The sequence below is a fragment of the Dipodomys merriami genome, unplaced genomic scaffold (genome assembly GCF_024711535.1).
Source record: "Dipodomys merriami isolate MVZ:Mamm:240054 unplaced genomic scaffold, mDipMer1.0.p SCAF_1, whole genome shotgun sequence".
In the NCBI taxonomy this organism is placed as follows: Eukaryota; Metazoa; Chordata; class Mammalia; order Rodentia; family Heteromyidae; genus Dipodomys; species Dipodomys merriami.
Genome location: NW_027202270.1, coordinates 138,883,611 through 138,903,266, shown reverse-complemented (window position 1 = coordinate 138,903,266; position 19,656 = coordinate 138,883,611). Strand labels below are relative to the sequence as shown.

The 19,656-nt window shown below is 35.7% G+C and overlaps 1 protein-coding gene and 1 pseudogene across 2 annotated transcripts in view; both read right to left on the bottom strand.

The window, feature by feature from the left end:
• Positions 1 to 2,362: 2,362 nt before the first annotated feature.
• The window catches only part of CUNH14orf39 (chromosome unknown C14orf39 homolog), a 38,106-nt gene continuing 20,812 nt past the window's right edge, over positions 2,363 to 19,656 (bottom strand). For both annotated transcript variants that reach the window (XM_069993771.1, XM_069993686.1), the window contains 7 exons: positions 16,189 to 16,256; positions 15,804 to 15,868; positions 12,262 to 12,326; positions 10,232 to 10,407; positions 7,796 to 7,931; positions 4,382 to 4,433; positions 2,363 to 2,562 (listed from right to left, as the gene is read on the bottom strand). In XM_069993771.1, the coding sequence (XP_069849872.1) occupies positions 2,363 to 2,562; positions 4,382 to 4,433; positions 7,796 to 7,931; positions 10,232 to 10,407; positions 12,262 to 12,326; positions 15,804 to 15,868; positions 16,189 to 16,256 (762 nt within the window). The remainder of the gene's footprint in view (positions 2,563 to 4,381; positions 4,434 to 7,795; positions 7,932 to 10,231; positions 10,408 to 12,261; positions 12,327 to 15,803; positions 15,869 to 16,188; positions 16,257 to 19,656) is intronic.
• LOC138835049 (U6 spliceosomal RNA) lies at positions 13,573 to 13,673 on the bottom strand (annotated as a pseudogene).

Sequence of the window (19,656 nt, the reverse complement as noted above, 5' to 3'; positions counted from 1 at the left end):
GACATGCACAAAACAGACATACCAAAATATATGACAAAATAATTTCATACTCATGTAACAAGGTTTTCTAGGGGAAAGGAAAGCAGGTCTCCTAAACTGGCATGAAAATGGCTTGAGAAATCAAGTAAATGGTGAATGGATTTTATTTTTTATTTTTTATTTTTTTTGTCATTCGGGGGTTTAAACTCTGGGCCTGGGCGTTTTTTCCTTAGCTCTTCAGCTCAAGGCTAGTGCTCTACCACTTGAGCCACAGCGCCACTTCCAGTTTTTTTGGTGGTTTATTGGAGATAAGAGTCTCACAGACTTTCCTGCCCAGGCTGGCTTTGAAGCAGATTTCAACCTCCTGAGTAGCTAGGATTACAGGCATGAGCCACTGGAGCCTGGTCTGTATTTGGGTTTTTACACTGGCTAAGGGGTCAGGATTGTCCCACATGGTTTGAATTTCCTGCAAGCACTCAACTAAAAGAGGACCCAGGCTTTCTTGACCAGATAAGGAGCAGAAGGCTAAGTAGAAACAATGAGATTTTTTTAAAGTACTTATACATCAAAATATGAAGTCATTTTTATTGCTTGATCAATCAGTACAACTAAAATACAGATACTGAAAAATATTTATGATTTTATTAAAATTTAAGATATTAACAAGCTACATATAATTAAACTGAATATACAATATAAATGTGTCAATACTAAAAATAACAATATGCAATGTTTCTTGTTGAAGATAGGAATCAAAATCTTTTTTTTTTTTTTTGGGGTCCGGTCATGGGGCCTGAACTCTGGGCCTGGGCGCTGTCCCTAAGTCTTCAGCTCAAGGCTAGCGCTCTACCACTTGAGCCACAGCTCCACTTCCGGCTTTTTTCTTATGTGGTGCTGAAGAATCGAACCCAGGGCCTTGAGCATGCAAGGCAAGTGTTCTACCACTGAGCCACCTTCCCAGCCCAGGAATCAAAATCTTAAGTGTTATTCAAAATAGATTTTACCAAAAAAAAGTACTACTGAAAAATTTTCAAACATTTAAGACTTTCAACCATTGTAACAATGAGATGTACAAGACACCATATTGAAAATGAACTGTATTTACAACTTTGGGGGATGGAGAGGGAGAAGTTGGGGAGGTGGGGAGGTAAGGGATGGCAGGGGAAAAACAAAGGAGGGCTAACAATGCTCCATAGGAAATGTACTCATTACCTTACTCATGTAACTGTAATCCCTTTGTACAGTATCTTTACAATAAAAAATATATATTAAAATTAGTCTTTCACCTTTGATTTCATAAAAGATTCTAACATAACTAGTAAAATTAGAATTTTGCCATTTGTTGTGTTTTGAAGAAAATATGGACAGACTTAACTATCAATAATATAAATTGTGAAATTATAATACTATCATGCATGCTGCAATAGTGAAGTATGAGTGAGCTCTAGTGGTGTGTGTGTGTGTGTGTGTGTACGTGTGTGTGCTTGTCCTAGGACTTGAACTCAAGGGCTGAATGCTGTTCTGGGCTTTCATGCTCAAGGCTAGAACTCTACGACATAAGCCACAGCTCCACTTTTGGCTTTTTGGTGGTTAATTGGAGATAAGAATCTCACAAACTTTCCTATCCAGGTTGGCTTTGAAATGCAGTCCTCATATGTCAGCCTCATGAGTAGCTAGGATCACAGGTGTGAGCCACAAACACCTGGATCCTAGTGACTTTTAGTCTTTTTTTGGCTGATGAAATAAATATTCCTGAGCCCTGTTCTGCACAGTTATCATCAAACAGTCTTTCTGATAGTCTGAATTTATGCTCTTATCAACACAACTGAAATAATTCAAGAATAGAACTTATGTTCTTAGGAGAAGCAGGCTTAATAGTTATAATAAAGATTAATGGGGAAAGTATTGAATTCTATTAAGATTAATGAAAGTTCTGCCTGAATATGGCATCTAAAGTCAAAATGAAAATAAATGATTAGCTAAGCCACAATAAAAATAAAATTTCAGGGGCTGGGAAGGTGGCTCAGTGGTAGAGTGCTTGCCTGCCACACATGAGGCCCTGGGTTCAATTCCTCAGCACCACATAAACAGAAAAAGCCAGAAGTGGCGCTGTGGCTCAAGTGGTAGAGCGCTAGCCTTGAGCTGAAGAGCTGAGGGACAGTGCCCAGGCCCAGAGTTCAGGCCCCATGGCCGGACCACCCCAAAAAAAAATAAAATAAAATAAAATTTCAATATTTGAATATTTAAATACTCAAATTCATGTAACTACAGAAATTAACTTATTATTTTAATCAACAAAAATATCTTTGTTTTCAGTATTAATGTAAAGTTATACTCTAGATGATTATAGAGCAATAAAATAATTTAAAAATTAGTAACTAGTTCAAAAAAATGTAAATTGTGTTGAATTTTGTGAGGAAGGTGAAAAATCTTTTGAAGAGGAAGGTTGTGTGTTTTGACTTTTTTCAAAAGAAAATGGAAAACTAAAGTCATCTTTTCCAGCTCCAAATGTATGAGTTGAAGTATCTGATGGAAAAGAAAATGTAAAGGCATCTTCTCCTTCTGGTTTCCCAAATATGTTTCCTGAAGAAGATAAACATAATGAGATCATGCTATTTGACACATAAAATGTATATAACCTAATAGATTATAAGTATTAAATATAGTAACATACAATCATTTTTCTTTTTTCTTTTTTTTTTTTGTGGGGGGGTAGGGTCCGGTTGTGGGGCCTGAACTCTGGGCCTGGGCGCTGCCCCTCAGCTCTTCAGCTCAAGGCTAGCGCTCTACCACTTGAGCCACAGCGCCACTTCTGGCTTTTTTCTTTTTGCTTATGTGGTGCTGAGGACTCGAACCCAGGGCCTCGAGCATGAAAGGCAAGCGCTCTACCACTGAGCCATCTTCCCAGCCCACAATCAATTTTCTATTTAGCATATATTTCAATAGATTTCTCACATATGCAAGGCATCGTCCTTGGTACTATGGAAAACTACAAAAGACATAAACTTAAGCCCAAATTGCAACTATAAGGAACTTGTGTACATGGCAAAAATATGGAGTGGAAATGAAGACTTGAAGGCCCAAAAATAGGCATGCATAGAAGATTAGGGTAACCACAATCAATTCAACTTGGCAGGGGCACTAAGAAATAAAAAGGATACATTAAATCAGAATTAATAATGGTGAGCTTAGAAAAAAATGTTGAATGTCCTACTCTAGAATATGGGCTTTAATGAGTTAACAGAAAATCATAAGCATTTAAGACATGAATTGAACTGCTTCATAAAGTTTACTCAAGAGAGAATGTGTAAAAAGAACCTAGAAACAGAGACAGATAAAAAGGGAGAAAAAACTACAGTCCATCAAAGAGATGGCAAAAAAATCTCACCTCACCTACCATCACAGCAATGAAAATGGAAGAAAAAAAATGCTGGATTGAAGACATACTACTAAGCAAACTTATCTAACTAATATTTATTAAGTAGCCACAATGTATGCTTATGACATTGTTAATAGAAATAGAACAGTGGAAAGACTTCTACAGTTTGAAAAAGAAACTTTTCATTTAACTTTACATATACAATTATTTGGTTGTTGACTCTCAAAATTGCCAGTAAGGAAAAATAGATTTTTATTCATTATATTATTTAAAGCTATAAATACAAAAGTATTTTTAAAACCTTAAATTTACTTTAAAATTAATCATTACTAAACAATTAAAAATCAACAGTAAAGCCTTGCTTGAAATGTCATCTAAGCACCTATATTTTTTTCCACTCTAAATATTCACACTGTGAGACCAAAGGAGAATGTTCTCAGGAGAGGATCACAAAGGCTCAATTGCTATGTGCATATGCTCATATAAAATGATGTTTATTGAAATGAACTCTCCAAGAAATGGAAACAAAGAGGTTTTGTGGTTTTGCTTTTTGTTTTGCTCCTTTGTCACTGTACCTTTCATCTTTCATGTAAGATTATCAGTTTTGGTGAGAGTCAGGGGGAGCACAAAAATGGTGGGACAAAGAGTGAACAAACGCAGCTGATACTCACTAGACATTATGTTGAAAATGAACTATACAACTTGTGAGGGAGGGGGACCAGGAGGGAAAAACTGGGAGAAGAGGGAAGGGTAAGGGAAAAAGGAAGGGAAAAGAGGGAAATGAAGGAAAAAGAAGGAAGGAAGGAAGGAAGGAAGGAAGGAAGGAAGGAAGGAAGGAAGGAAGGAAGGAAGGAAGGAAGGGAAATTGGAGAGTAGGAGAGAAGAGAGAGGAAATGGGTAGGGAGGGGGGAAGGGAAAGGAAGGGGTGGGGAAGTGAAAGGAGGAAGGAAAGATCAGTGAGGGTCACAAAAGTAGGGGGAAAATTAGTATGTTTTTTTATGTAGCAAACTTCAAATCACTTACCAATTTCTTGTGATGGAGGATTTAGATTTACTGCAGAATAATGCTCATTAAACTGGAAAATAATTCCCACAAACTATTACTTGTGAAATAAGTAGAACAGTATATAAAGCATATCTAATATTCAAGATTAAAGTAAGTCATACTTCTTACATAACATAGAATTGCACTTAAAACAAGTTCTGTCTTAGGACTGGGTATATGATTCTGTGGTACAAGCCTTATCTAGCTACACAATGACCTAGATTCAATATCCAGCATAAAAAAGGAGTTCTAGCTTCATTTACATTCCCTCTTTATTTACTTACATTAAAATAAGGCCTATCCCAGCACTGGGAGGACCACCAGTTTGAGATCAGCCTGAGCTTCATAGACCCTATTTCAAACAAACAAGCTTTTCAGTGTTTCTTTTTCTTTTTTTCTCAAGACTAGGGCTCTACCACTTGGAGCACAACTCCACTTCTGGCTTTTTAGTAGTTAATTGGAGATAAGAGTCTCATAGACTTTTTCTGACTGGGCTGACTTCAAACTCACATCCTCAGATTTCAACCTCCTGAGTAGCTAGGATTATAGGTGTGAGCCACCAGGCTTCAGGTAATTCTGTTTTATCCAATGCTAGAATCTTTGGCCCTCCCCTTACCTCCCCTCCTTGTTTTTGTTTTGCCAGTTACAGGGTTTGAACTTAGGGCCTTCCATTAGCTCAGCTTGCTTGCTCAGCTGGCACTCTACCACAGTGCCTCTAGCCCAGGATTTTTGCTGGTTATCTGGTAGATGGAGTCTCCAAAATCACTAGTTTCAAGACCACTGTTTCTGGATCTCAGTCTCCTGAATAGCTAAGATTACAAGCATGAGGCAGAACTGCCTGGTTCAATCTTTATCTTTTAATGGAGCATTTAACTCATTCATATTAATAGAATTATTATAAAGTTCTAATTTTCTGTAGCATTTTACTATTTATGTTGGCTCTTTTATCTTTTATTATTCTTTTCCTTCTTTTTTGCCTTAAAAAAAAAAACTTTTTGGTGACACCAAGGTTTGAACTCAAGGCTTTGTACCTGCTAGGTAGGCATACTACTACTTGAGCCATGTGCCTCAGCTCTTTTTCTTTGTTTTCTTTTTTTAGTAAGTTCTCACTTTTTGCCAGGGCTAACATGAATTTTCCTATTTAAGCTGGGATAATTTGTCACTGTGTCTAGCTTTTTATTGGTTAGGAAAGGGTCACATCAACTTTTCTCCTAGGCTGGCACAAACTGCAATCCTCTTGATCTCAGATTACCCATTAGTGAGGATTATAGGCATGAGCCACTATGTTGGCTAAGGTTTGTTTTTCTTTTGCTATTTTTTAAAAAACAGAATTCCATCTTTATTATCAGTTTTACTTTTGAACATTTTCTTGATAATTCTTGACAACATTTTCCTAAGAAACATTATTTTGTCAGTCTCCTTCCCTAGCTCTACCTCTGCATAAACAAAACAACAAAATTAAAGATAAATTTTCTATTATTCCAAATACATTCATCAATTACCCGAGAACAAATTTATTTTTACAACATACTCTTCCTACATGCGTATTTTATGTATTCAATAATTTTTCAGTGGTTTTATAGTTTTCTTTATTTAAAGTGCCCATTTCCCATTAAGTTTATGTATATCTATGTTGTTATTGTCTTAAATGAGAATTTAGTCATTGTTATTTTTTTCATCTTTAGTCCATTCTTTCTAGGAATTTACTTCAGTAGTTTTTCAAATTAGCACTTAAGTAAAAACTGAAGCAAAAGGTGAAGATATGCAATGATACAGATACAGTACTGTATCATCTCTTGAAAAAATATGTCAACCATTCACTGTAAGAGGACACAGCAATTAAAACTTCTAATCCACATAAAAATACCTAAATGAACAATAATAATACTTTCATTACATTGCTACTTCCTTTCATAGCATTTATTAAGTGGTTGGGACTTTTCAAGGTGTTTTGTGTGTATAAATTCATTTAATATTCGCAAACAAAATTATTATTTTCATTTTACAGATAAGAAAACTGAGTTTCTCTACTTCAAATTCCACATGCAAAACATACAAGTTATTATCTGACTTCTCAGCTAGTTTTAACCACTACACAATATTTCTCTACTCTCACTAAAAGCATATCTTAACTCTTCAATTTACGTATTAAATACAAAAATGATCTATCGTGATCTATTAGGAGGAAATTGTTTTCTAGGGAGGGGGTAATACTGAGGTTTGAACTCAGGACCTTGTGGTTGTTAGGACAGTTAATATTCAACCTACCCGGCTGGGAAGGTGGCTCAGTGGTAGAACGCTTGCCTTGCATGCTCAAGGCCCTGGGTTCGATTCCTCAGCACCATGTAAGCAAAAAGAAAAAGCCGGAAGTGGCGCTGTGGCTCAAGTGGTAGAGCGCTAGCCTTGAGCTGAAGAGCTGAGGGACAGCGCCCAGGCCCAGAGTTCAGGCCCCACGACCGGACCCAAAAAAAAAAAAAAAAAAAAAAATCACAGCAATATTCAACCTACCATAAGAGTCAAACTTTCAGACCAGGGAATTACTTATTTTTAAAACTAACTAATGACAGAGGTGCAAGGTACACATATATAGTTGAAAAGACCAATTTATAACAGCATTTTAAGTTAATTGATAATATATAGTTTGCTTAGGAGTTAAACACATTCATTATAAAATCAAATTAATTTTAAACTACAAATTAAATCCTCCTTGTGTTAGCCAGGAGCCCATGGCTCATGCCTGTAATCCTAGCTACTCAGAAGGCTGAGATCTGAGGATTGTGGTTCAAAGCCACAGAAAAGCCCCCACAAGACATTTATCTCCAATTAACCACTAAAAACCAGAAGTGGCGCTATGGCTCAAAGTGGTAGAAAGCTAGCCTGGAGCAAAACTGCTCAGGAACAGCAGCACCTAAGCCCTGAATTCAAGCCCAACCACCACCAACCAAAAAAATCTGTATTTTGAGGACTTTAGTTGCGTTGTTTTACTTTCATGGTGTTGGGTATCAAACCAGGGCCTCACCAATGCTAGGCAAGCACTCAACCATTTATCTATATGCCAGGTCCAGTATTCAGATGTTTTGGGGGGTGGGGGCGGGTCGTTCGTGGGGCCTGAACTCTGGGCTTGGGAGCTGTACCTCAGCTCTTCAGTTCAAGGCTAGAGCTCTACCACCTGAGCCACAGCGCCACTTCCAGCTTTTTCTGCTTATATGGTGCTGAGGAATTGAACCCAGGGCCTCATGCATGCAAGGCAAGCATTCTACCACTGAACCACCTTCCCAGCCCCAAGAATTTTTGAATAATTGGTTTTTAGTTCCAAAATAGTTTGGTGCTAAAGAATTAAAACTATCCAAAGCTCCAGTGTACAGTTTTTAAAAATAAAACTTATACTTTTACCTGATCTGATGAGTTTTCTGAATCAAATACAGAGGAGTCAAATAAATTCAATCCTGGTGATCTAGAAGCAAAACTTGTAATAAATGAAAATCCAGGAGATTTTTGTGTTTGATCTTCAGGCACTGTATTTCTATTTCTGTTACAGAGAAATTAAGATGTCATTAATATATTATAAAGCTCTTGTGGAACAATGAAAATGGTAAGTACCATAAGCAGTAACATAGAGGTAAAAATTAGCATAGTAGAAAAAAGTAGGGGGTAGCTACTAAAGTAACAAACCTATGGTAAAAAGATGGTTTTGGTGGAAAATAATGTAGAAAAATCAACGTGAGGGTAAGAATACTTTCTGAGAATATACTATCAGGCACAATTCTACCAGGTACTTTCTTGTTTTTTGTTTTGTTTTTTGTCGGTCCTAGGGTTTGAACTCTGGGCCTGAGCACTGTCCCTGAGCTCTTCAGCTCAAGGCTAGCGCTCTACCACCTGAGCCATAGTGCTACTTCTGGTTTTCGGTGGTTTATTGGAGATAAGAGTTTCATGGCCTTTCCTTCCCAGGCTGGCTTTGAACTGTGATCCTCATATCTCAGTCTCCTGAGTAGCTAGGATTACAGGCATGAGCCACCGGTACCCGGTGCTCTACCAGGTACTTCCATAAGAATAACTTACTTCACAAAATGATCCAATGAGATAGGTAGTTACTACTGCTGTAACTTTCATTTTGCAGTACAAGATTTTGGAAGCAAGAATAGTTAAGGGATAACTGAAAAGAAGTGCTAGAGTTGAAATTTTACTACAACAATTCAGATTCAAAGTCCAAGCACTTAACCTTGACATTATCTTTTAGATCTCAAAATCCAATCACAAGATCTTACAGAAAAGCCAGCCATTAAAAAGTACTATGTAAAGGAGTTTAACTATAAAATTATCTGAGAAAAATTAGACAAGATAATATATTACACAGTAGTTAAAAATAAGGATTTTATGTCCAGAATTGTCTGTTTAAAAATCTCAACTATAGCTTTGTATGTCCCTCCCCCACAGTGTAACCCCTGCTTTCACTATATTTGATGTCAGTATAACATGTGGAGGAGATGGGGACAAACAAGTCGTTTAAGGATTCAGGTGGACCTGTTGCAACAATGAGAAGTACAAAATGTCATGTCAAAACCAACTTTACAATGTCGGTGTGGGGGGGAGGGGGGTATAATTGGGTGGGGGGAGGGGGGAGGCTGGGAAGGGAGGTGAAGGGTAAACAAAGGAGGAGGCTGCAATGCTTGGTAAGAAATGTATGCATTATCCTGCCCATGTAATTGTAGCCCCTCTGTACAGTATGTTCTCAAATAAAATAAAATTAAATTTAAAAAAAAATCTCAACTATAACACTGACTAGTTTTATCAGTAAATTCTATTCCCACATCTAGAAAATGAAGATAATAACATGCCTACAATTTAAATAGTTGTTATGAACTATAAATAAGCATTATTTATAAAGTGCCTAGTGACTTGCATATACTGCCACATAAGAGCTGAGATTGTAGCACAAGGGTAGAGAATATGTTTGGCATGCATGAGGCACTGGGTTCAATCTCCACCACCTAATATGCAATATGCGTGTGTGTGTGTGTGTGTGTGTGTGTGTGTGTGTGTGTGTGTGTGTGTGTGTGTGTGTGTGTGTGTGTGTGTGTGTGTGTGTGTGTGTGTGTGTGTGTGTGTGTGTGTGTGTGTGTGTGTATTCTCACCCATGGAGAGAGGCTTTAGCATTTGATATGCTGTGCATAAGTCAACACACCATACTCTTACTAGTAGTTCAAATACAGATATAGACCACAGGTGGATGATTCCTGATGAAGTAAAGTCTATTTGACATGTGTCTTAGAAGAACCTCATGGTTCAATGTTAAAGAAGAGACTGAATTAAATATAAAGGTTAATTGCAGCACTACTTTCTTGGCTGCTAATCACAAATCTGTATTTTACAATTAAATATTCATGTTAGAGAGATATTTATGCCTAAAGAAGTTATGTAACAGAATGGCAATTCTTGCTTTAGACAAAACAACATATGGAAAAATAACTGCTAGAACATTAATGAATATTAAGACTATAATCTATCATAAATGACAGTAGCTCTTTAGTTTGACCTTTGTAATTTTTTCATAATTTTCTCAACCTTTGGAAAATCTTATATCTATATACTACCATATGGAATGAATAATCAGAATCTACATATCTTCAGCTAAATAAATGATTCAGGAAAAATGGCTTTTTTATGAAACAAATCACTAAAACACTTAAGAAGTGTTCAGAGGAATGAATATATGGAGTTCCATTATACTAGCCTCTCTCCTTTTCATTTCTGAAACATTTCATAATAAACCCCTTACAATATATGTCAATGAAGAGATAATTTAATTATAAATAGTATTTAAAACCCTACATTTCAAACAAGGGACTTTTTGGAAACTGTATTTTCTCCAAAGATTCAGGTGTCTTCACAGCTTCAGTTCTTAAAAATATAGGAGTTTCAGGATTTCGTGAAAAAATTTCAGCCCTTTCTTCTACTTTGTCACTAGTATTTTCTATTGACTTTCCAAAGTGTTCTGTACATGTAGCCTGCAAATTCAAAGTAACAGAAAACTTTAGTAATAAATGTTACTGTATTAATAAAATGACATAAAATGTACAAAGTAGGAAATCAACAAATTGTTATCATTTCACAGATAAAATAAGTAAATTAAAAAAACAGTAAACTGGTACTATATATTCAAAAAGTTAAAAAGCTAGTTATTTTAATTATTTTTCTCTTCTTCCTGGCTCCCATCTTCCTTACCCCTATCTAAAAAAAAAGTCAGTGACAAACTGATCATATTGAAATTGAAGAAAGTATTTAAGAGTAATTTTCTTTAAAATTACAACATTGTACTCTGGAAAAATTGTCTATTAACTTATATTTAAGCAATTTTGCTTTCACTTGGTTCATGTTATAGTCTGAATCTGAAATGTTCTTCTTCAAAGACCCAACTGTTAAAGGCTTGTGTCCCAGCTTGGGACTATTTGCAAATTCTAATTATCTTTAGGTCATTGGGGGGCAGGAAGAAGTATGCCTTGGAAGGGGATTATGAGACCTTAGTCACTTCCTCTTTTTTTTCACTTCCTAGCCATGATGTGAGGTAGTGTGCTGCCACAGGCCCAAAGCAATGATCAGGGACTGCACCTCTAAACTGTGAACCAAGACAAATCTTTTATCTTCATAGTTGGTTATCTCAGACAGCTATTATTTCATATAACTGTTAACAGGAAGATGTTAACACAAATTATATTCCTGTCCTTTTTTTAGGCCATTTTCTTTCTCTCTCTCTCTCTCTCTCTCTCTCTCTCTCTCTCTCTCTCTCTCTCTCTCTCTCTCTCTCTCTCTCGTCAGTCATGGGGGGGCTTGAACTCTGGGACTAGCGTTGTCCCTCAGCTCTTCAGCTCAAGGCTAGCATTCTATCATTGAGCCACAGCACCACTTCTGGTTTTCTGAGTGGTTTATTAGAGATAAGTGTCTCACAGATTTTCCTGCTCAGGCTGGCTTTGAACCGCAATCCTTAGATCTCAGCTTCCTGAGTAGTTAGGATTACAGGTGTGAGCCACCAGCACCCAGCTTCTTTACCTTTTCTATAAATATTGAGAACCTAAATACTAATTTTCCTGTTTATGGTTTTGTAGGCCAGAGATGTTATTCCTTAGATACATACTCACTACAACAAATTCTTTTACAGAAATAATTTGGGTTTGTTAAAAAAATTAAATGTACATTTTACCTGAATTTCCTTACAGCAAAATTGTATTATGTAATTGCCCTTATTTTAACCCTTATTAGCTATGGTAAAGTTGATATACATTGTTAAAATGTGTTATGATTAATGTTTTCTAATATTCAAAAATACTTTTTCAATACTTTTACAGCAACAACTGGTCTTGAATTGTAGTAGCAAATAATTTAGTCTTATTAAACAATTTTTCTTTCAATTATAATGTTATATCAATATATTATCACTTATTAATGATAATTTTTGTATTTTTAATGTAAACTTCTGTGGCTGCATTTTTGAATCTGAAAAATAGAATCTGTATCTCTCCAGAATTCTGATTATCAACCAAATAACAGCTCATGTAAATTTCATTGTACTAAATGTAAGCTTAAAATGGAAACAGAGTAAAGGGGCTGGGAAGGTAGATCAGTGGTAGAGTGCTTGCCTCACTTGCATGAGGCCCTGGGTTTGATTCCTCAGCACCACATAAGCAGAAAAAGCCAGAAGTGGCACTGTGGCTCAGGTGGTAGAGTGCTAGCCTTGAGCTAAAGAGCTCAGAGACAGTGCCCAGGCCCAGAGCTCAAGCCCCACGACTGCCCCCCCCAAAAAATGGAAATGGAATATAAAATTAGAATGTTTTTCTTAGAAATCAGAAATCAAACATCTGACTTACTTGTGAAGAAGTACAGCTTGATTCTCTCAATTGTCTTACCATCCCTTTATCTCCACATTCTGCATCTGTTATATAAGAAAAAAACTATTGTTCTTTTTCAATTTTATTGTAAAATAACATATTAGTCTAGGTGTATGAAGGTATGAAGTTTAACTTGCAATTTTATATGACCCAACACAATAAATACATAAAAGAACAAAACATAATATTTATAGTTTAACAAACAAAATTGTAAAAACACTCACATGGCCACCACTAAGTTGAGGAAATCAAGCATCGTGAACACTACAAAAAGTCTCATACTCTCCATATTCTCCTTCCTCAGAAGTAATCCCAGGGCTGGAAATGTGGCCTAGTGGTAGAGTGCTTGCCTAGCGTGCAAGAAGCCCTGGGTTCGATTCCTCAGTACCACATACACAGAAAAAGCTGGAAGTGGTGTTGTGGTTCAAGTGGTAGAGTGCTAGCCTTGAGCAAAAGCAGTTCAGGGACAGTGCCCAGGCCCTGAGTTCAAGTTCTAGGACTGACAAAAAAAAAAGTTATCCCTACTCTGACTTTTGTGATACTCATTTCCTAACTTGTATATGATAAACCATAAAAATAATTTTTTTCTGTTTTAAAATGTCAAATGGGATAGTATCATATGCTATTATCGCTTTGCTTTATTTAGCAATATGCATGTAAAATTGATCAATATAAACATATTGCTGAATTTAAATATATTGTTGAATATAAACATAATTTTCTCATTCTTAAGTATTTTGTCATTCATATGCTATCTATGCATTCTAATGCAACTGAGCATTTTTGATGTTTCTCTTTTAAAGTTATTACAATATTGTAGCATTCTCTTAGATACATCCTTGTATATATTTAGCTATATTTCTCTAAATATCTACTTAAGAATAGAATAGGTAGAATTAGGAAGTATACATTATGTCTATATTCTAAGACCAGAGAGTTGTGTCAGTTTTTGTTCTGACAACTAGCCATTCTAGAAATCATTTAATCCCACCAAACAAACTATTAAGTTCAATTATAATTTAGGTAGGGTTTCAATTATATAGTTGTTTATAAAGGACAGTTCCCTATTGTCCTACATTCTCAGCAGCATTACTTTTTAATACTTAATGTGGTCAGACTTTTGAATTTTACTAATCTAGAGATGTGTAAGGATATCTCACTGTAGTTTTTACAGTTCCATGAGTTGCTGAGCATCTTTTCATGTTTATTTGCCACACAAATTGCTCTTTTTAAAGTGCTTATTCACATATTTTACATATCACTTCAAATTGGGTTGTCTTTTCCTTCTTTTCTTATATGGAATGCTTCATGAATGTGCGAAACTTTTAGACAGGAGCTATGCTAATCTTCTCTGTATCATACCAAATTTAGTCTATGAGCTGCTGAAGTAAAAATGTACTTTTTTTTCTTGATTAATAGTTCTTTCACATCGTGTGGACTACACCAGTTGTGAGGCTTGAACTCTGGGCCTGGGCGCCTATCCCTTAGCTCTTCAGCTCAAGGTAAGCACTCTATCATTTGAACCGCAGTGCCACTTCTGGGTTTTGGAGTGGTTTATTGGAGATAAGAGTCTCATGGACTTTCCTGCCTGGATTGGCTTTGAACCATGATCCTCAAATCTCAGTCTCCTGAGTAGGATTACAAGCATCAGCCACTGACACCCGGCTAGATTACTCTTTTTGACAGTTTTATATACTGCAAATATATCTTTTGACATGATGACTCACCTTCTATTCTTTATGGTATCTTTTGATTTAAAAAATTCTTAATTTTAATTTAGTTAAGTTTTCTTTTATAATTAGGCTTTTTAATTATTTAAAAATCCTTTAAAAAAAACTTCAAAGGATTAGGAGAGGAAAAACTGGGGGGAACAAAGGGAAGGGTGACATTGACCAAAATTCATTATACTCATAACCTGACTTATGGCTATGTAAAGTCTTTCTACAATTACTTAATGATGAAAATTTTTTTTAAACTTCAAAGGATTCTAAAAATCCTTTCCTATACAGAAGTCATGCATCTGTTTCTCTATGTGATTTTTGAAAAGCTTTGTATTTTGAGTCACAATTATCACTTTTCTCCATGTATTTCATCACATTGTGGGTATAGAGGTTGCTAAAAGTTATCTTTTTATTTTCCAAAATAATTATATGTCTTCATCACACGTGTTCAACAACAGGTAAAACTATGTCATTTATATACATTTCCAACTTTTTATTTCAAGGATGTATTGTTCCTAGATATTAGATATTGCTCCTGTCTAGTACTTTCAGCTTGGTATATAGAAAGGATATAAACATCTAGAACATCTAGAATATATAGTTATGAATATACATCTTACAGAGAAAAATGTAGGGAGACTATTTATCTTTGTGGAAAAAGCATGGTTTTTTGGATGAATCCCATAAAAAAATATTGATACATTATAACCATTCTGTCAAGTACTTGTGGCTCATATCTGTAATCCTAGTTAGGCAGGATCTGATGTTCATGGTTTGAAGTCAGTCCAGGCAAAAACATCTATGAGATTTACCTCCAATCTGTCCCCCAAAAAGCCAGAAGTGGAGGTATGGCTCAAGTGGTAAAGTGCTAAACTTGAGCAAAAAAGCCAAGTAAGAGTTGGAGGCCTTAAGTTCAAGTTCTAGTACCAGAAACAAAAAAACTGACCATTCTGAAAATGCATATATCTACAATATTTTCATGCTTTCAGAATGAGGTATTTCCAAAATAAAAGTCCATAATCAAACGAGATTTGAAGATATTTACATAGCATAATGTGTGGGATAATTTTATGTATTAATGCATTTCCAAATACGTATAATATATGACACATATACATATTCTTATAGGTATTTATATACATATAGACATATGCCATATAGGTGTACATATGAGATACATAAGAAGAGAGAAAAAAGTATTTTCAAAGATGTGTCAAAATCCCAATAGCTAGCTGATTTGAGAATAACAAATGCATATATATATTCTATGAGCCCTCTATTATTTTATCCAGAGAAAATGGCCCAAGATGGTAAAACATTAGTGCAAAAGAATATAGTATTATTTATAATAGCAAAAAATTCTAGAAACAACCAAATATTTAATGTGAGAAAATGGCTAAATAAATTATGGTGTATTCACACAACAGACCATTATACAGTTATTCCAAATAAAACCAATGACCTAGAGAAACAAGCTCAATAGTGTATCAAGTAGGGACACAAAGGATGTAAAATTATATGAGACATGATTCAAATTTAGGATGAAAAAATATGTATAGACTAAAAATATGCACAAGTAAGTATGGGCATCAGCTATGTCTATGTGATGGTATTTTTGTTTCTTTTAGATTTTTGTTTTCCAAACTTCCTACAAGGAAATGCATTTAGAAGAACATGTACTTTAATGCTTGGCCTGTGTGGGCAATTACCAAAGATAAAAATATCCAAATAATTTATTTGAATAATATGTATACATATATATAGTTACTTTTACTTAGGAAAAATATAAAAAGCAAATACCTGAAATGCCTGTATTTTCTTTTTCAAACCACTGATTACAGCTTGCTTTTTTCTGTAAATTTAATCTAAAATACAATAAGCATAACTTTGTATTATTTCCTTAGTTGGTATTTATTAGCCATTCCTTCCCTCCCCTCCCCTTCCTTTCTTTCCTCTCCCTCCCTTTCTTCCCCTTTCCTTCTTCTTCTGCTTCCTTCCTGCCTTTTCCCTTGCTATTCCCCTTTGCCTTTCTCCTCCCTTTCCTCCCTCTTTCCCCCTTTCCCTCCCTCCCTCTCTCCCTCCCTTCCTTCTTTCCTTCCTTCCTTCCTTCCTTCCTTCTCTTTCTGTGTTGCTCTACCACTGAGATACATCCCTAGTCCCCAAGAATTTTATTTTAAAAAGTTACCTGAATTGCAAAGAATTTTGTGAACTTTTAATAGCTGTAATATCACTCATAGCAGAGTCATTAAATACCTGCAAGAAATTAAGCATTATAATTGGCTATATAAAACAATAAGCATATGCCATAAACTGCTCAGAGCTGTCTCAGATTAACATTTCACTCCCCTATCATCATCAATCATTATCAACATCAACAACTACAAATATTTACTACTACACTCAAAACAAAGTAAATACGGAGAAACAAAAAGAGACTCTCAGGCTAGCCAGGAATAGTGGTATGCATCTGTAATTACACCTACTTGGAGGTAGAGATTGAAAAGATTGTTCTAAGAGGTCAGTCCTGCCAAAAAAGTTAGCAACATACCCAACTCAGCCAACAGATTGGATGTGGTGGCAGATGCCCATAGTTTTACCTGCATGAAAGGCACAGGTAAGAGCTTCAAGCTAAAGCCTGGCCCCAGGCAAAAATGGAAGACTATCTTATAATAATAATAAAAACAGCTGGATGCAGGTAGCTCATACCTGTACTCCTAACCACTTGGGAGGATGAGATCTGAGGATCTTGGTTCATAGCAAGTCTAGGTAGGAAAATCCGTGAAATTCTTATTTCCAAGTAATCACCAAAAAGCCAGAAGTAGAACTGTGACTCAAGTAGCAGAGTGCTAGCCTTGAGCAAAAAAGCTCAGGGACAGTGCCCAAGGTCCAAAGTTCAAACTCCAAGACCAGCACACATACACACATACAAAAAAAAATAACAATAATTAAAAATAACTGAAAGCAAAAGGATGTGACTTAAGAGGTAGAGTGCCTGCCTAATAAGCACATGGTCCCGATGTCCAAGCCCAACACTAACAAGAGCAACAGAAAAAGACTCAGAATTTGATGGGTTTTGTTTTCTTTTTTTGTCAGTTGTGGGGCACTATCCCAGAGGTCTTTTGCTCAAGGCTAGTGCTCTACCACTTTGAGCCATAGTGCTACTTGAATTTTCTGGTGGTTAACTGGAGATAGTCTCAAGACTTTACTGCCCAGGCTGGCTTTGAACTGTGATCTCGGATCTCAGCCTCTTAAGTAGCTAGGATTACTGGTGTGGGTCACCGGCACCAGGCTAGAATTTGATCTTTTTAAAAAATATGATAACCATTTGGGGCAAAATTTCTACATTTAAGGTAATGCTTTAAAATTTTTATACTGACCATATTCATGACTAATCAAGTAGATGTTTTCTCAAATGATTACTTGATTTCATTTTTCAAACAGAATATCATGGTTTTTGCCTAGGTGAATGGAAACCTAAGTCTTCCTACTTATACCTCCCACATAGCTGGGATGATGGGTGTGAACACAATTAATCACTTCGTCTGTGGCTGAGATGGCATCTTGCTAACTTTTTGCTGAGGTTAGCCTCAAACTACAATCTTTATCTTTACCTCCCAGAAAATTGGAAAAGATGTAATCTCATCTGGTCCAGTCTGATTTCTATAGTCTTCCTTCCTTTATAATCTCTCAATCTGAATACAGGAAAGGAAAACAAAGCCTGAACTTTCTTTTTTATGTATATATGAAAGAACTAGGATTTCATTTTTAATTTTACTTTAATATTGTTTAAAACACCACTTTATTATTTCAAGCCTTTCATTTTTCCTGAGTGACTCATTTTAACAATCCCCAATTTTTTTTGTTAATAGACTCAAAATGTAAGGATCTTTTTTTTTAAAGCAAAGTTCATCTTTTTTATTTTTGTTAAACAGAGTAATGTAATCTATCATTTTATTGTGCTTTTTATAATAAGTGTCAGTCTCCTTTAAAGAACAAATTCAGTTATTGGTTTGATGTATGTTTTAAACAATACATTTTTGTATATGACTCCCTGACAAAGTTTAGAACCAAGAAGTAAGCTTGCTTGCTATATGTATTTTATTACTAATAAATATGGTGAATCAGTCCTACAAAATAATTGTAACAAATTACACACACACCCAAAAATCTTAATCTCACAAAGTTGTACTGAGATTTTTGAATGTTGGTTATCTTATAAATGAAAGTAGATATACTTCTGTAGTCAAGAATCTTTTTATAGGGGGGTAGGGGGTTAGAGGTGTTAGGGGATGGGAGATGGGAAGGGATGGAAGGGGAAACAAAAGAGGAGGCAACAAAGCTTGCTAAGAAATGTACTCATTACCTTGCCCATGTAATTGTAACCCCTCTGTATGGTATTTTCACAATAAAAAAATTTTTTAAAAATAAATAAAGAAAGAAAGAATCTTTTTATTTCAGTGACCCCATTTCTTTTCTGTTATTTGCCTTCTTATAAACTCTGTATTTCTCAACATCTGAAGACAGAGATAGTCTTCTACCTATGTTCTGACCAATGAAATGATAACATAAATTGCTTAAAAAGGGTCTAGCTTCACTTTTATTGTCTCCATAAATTTTAAGAATCACTATATGGTTTTTTTTGTTTTTTGTTTTTTTGGTCACGGAGCTTGAACTCTGGGCCTGGGCGCTGTCCCTCAGCTCTTCAGCTCAAGGCTGGAGCTCAACCACTGGAGCCACAGTGCCACTTCTGGTTTTCTGAGTGGTTTATTGAAGATAAGGGTCTCATGGACTTTTCTTGCCCTGGCTAGCTTTGAACGGTTATCCTCAGATCTCAGCCTCCTGAGTAGCTAGAATTACAGGCATGAGCCATGGGCGCCTGGCTCATACTGTCATATTTTAACTACTCTAGTGTCTTTTGTTGTACAGGCTTTTTATTTTGACATTGCAAATTGATCAATTTGTCTTTTCCAGAACCACACTGTGCTTTGCTAATATTTAAGAAATAGCTGGGTGCTTGTGGCTCACACCTGTAATCCTAGCTTCTCAGGAGGCTGAGATCTGAGGATCATGGTTAAAAACCAAGAAAGGGCAAGAAAGTCCATGAAACATTTATCTCTAATTAATCACCAGAAAACTGGAAGTAGTGCTGTGGCTCAAGGTAGTAGAGCACTTAGCCTTGAGCAAAAGAGCTCAGAGATAGTACCCATCTCCTAGTTCAAGCTCTACAACCAACAAACATAATTTTTTAAATATAAAAATATATGTAGCTGGGCACCAGTGGCTCACACCTGTAATCCTAGCTACTTAGCTCAAGAGATAGAGTGCCAGCTTTAAGTGAAAAAGATAAGGATATTTTAAAGATGGTACTAACTGAATCACATATTTATGGTTCAGAAATATATCTAGTCTTGTTTTCTATTTAAATGCTTTATAGCTGCTCTATTCTCCCCCATTCTTCTATCTCTTATTGACTAATTTGCTTTATTTTTTTACTGTCTTAAAATTTTATGCCTTCCTTTTCTCTTTTGATGGTTATCCTTAAATATTTAACACATGTTCAAATCTTTGCATTTTCCACCAACATATAAAATTAATCATTATTCAAGCATTCTCCCTGTCTCCATTCCCAGCTCCATCCCACACCCCCCAATAG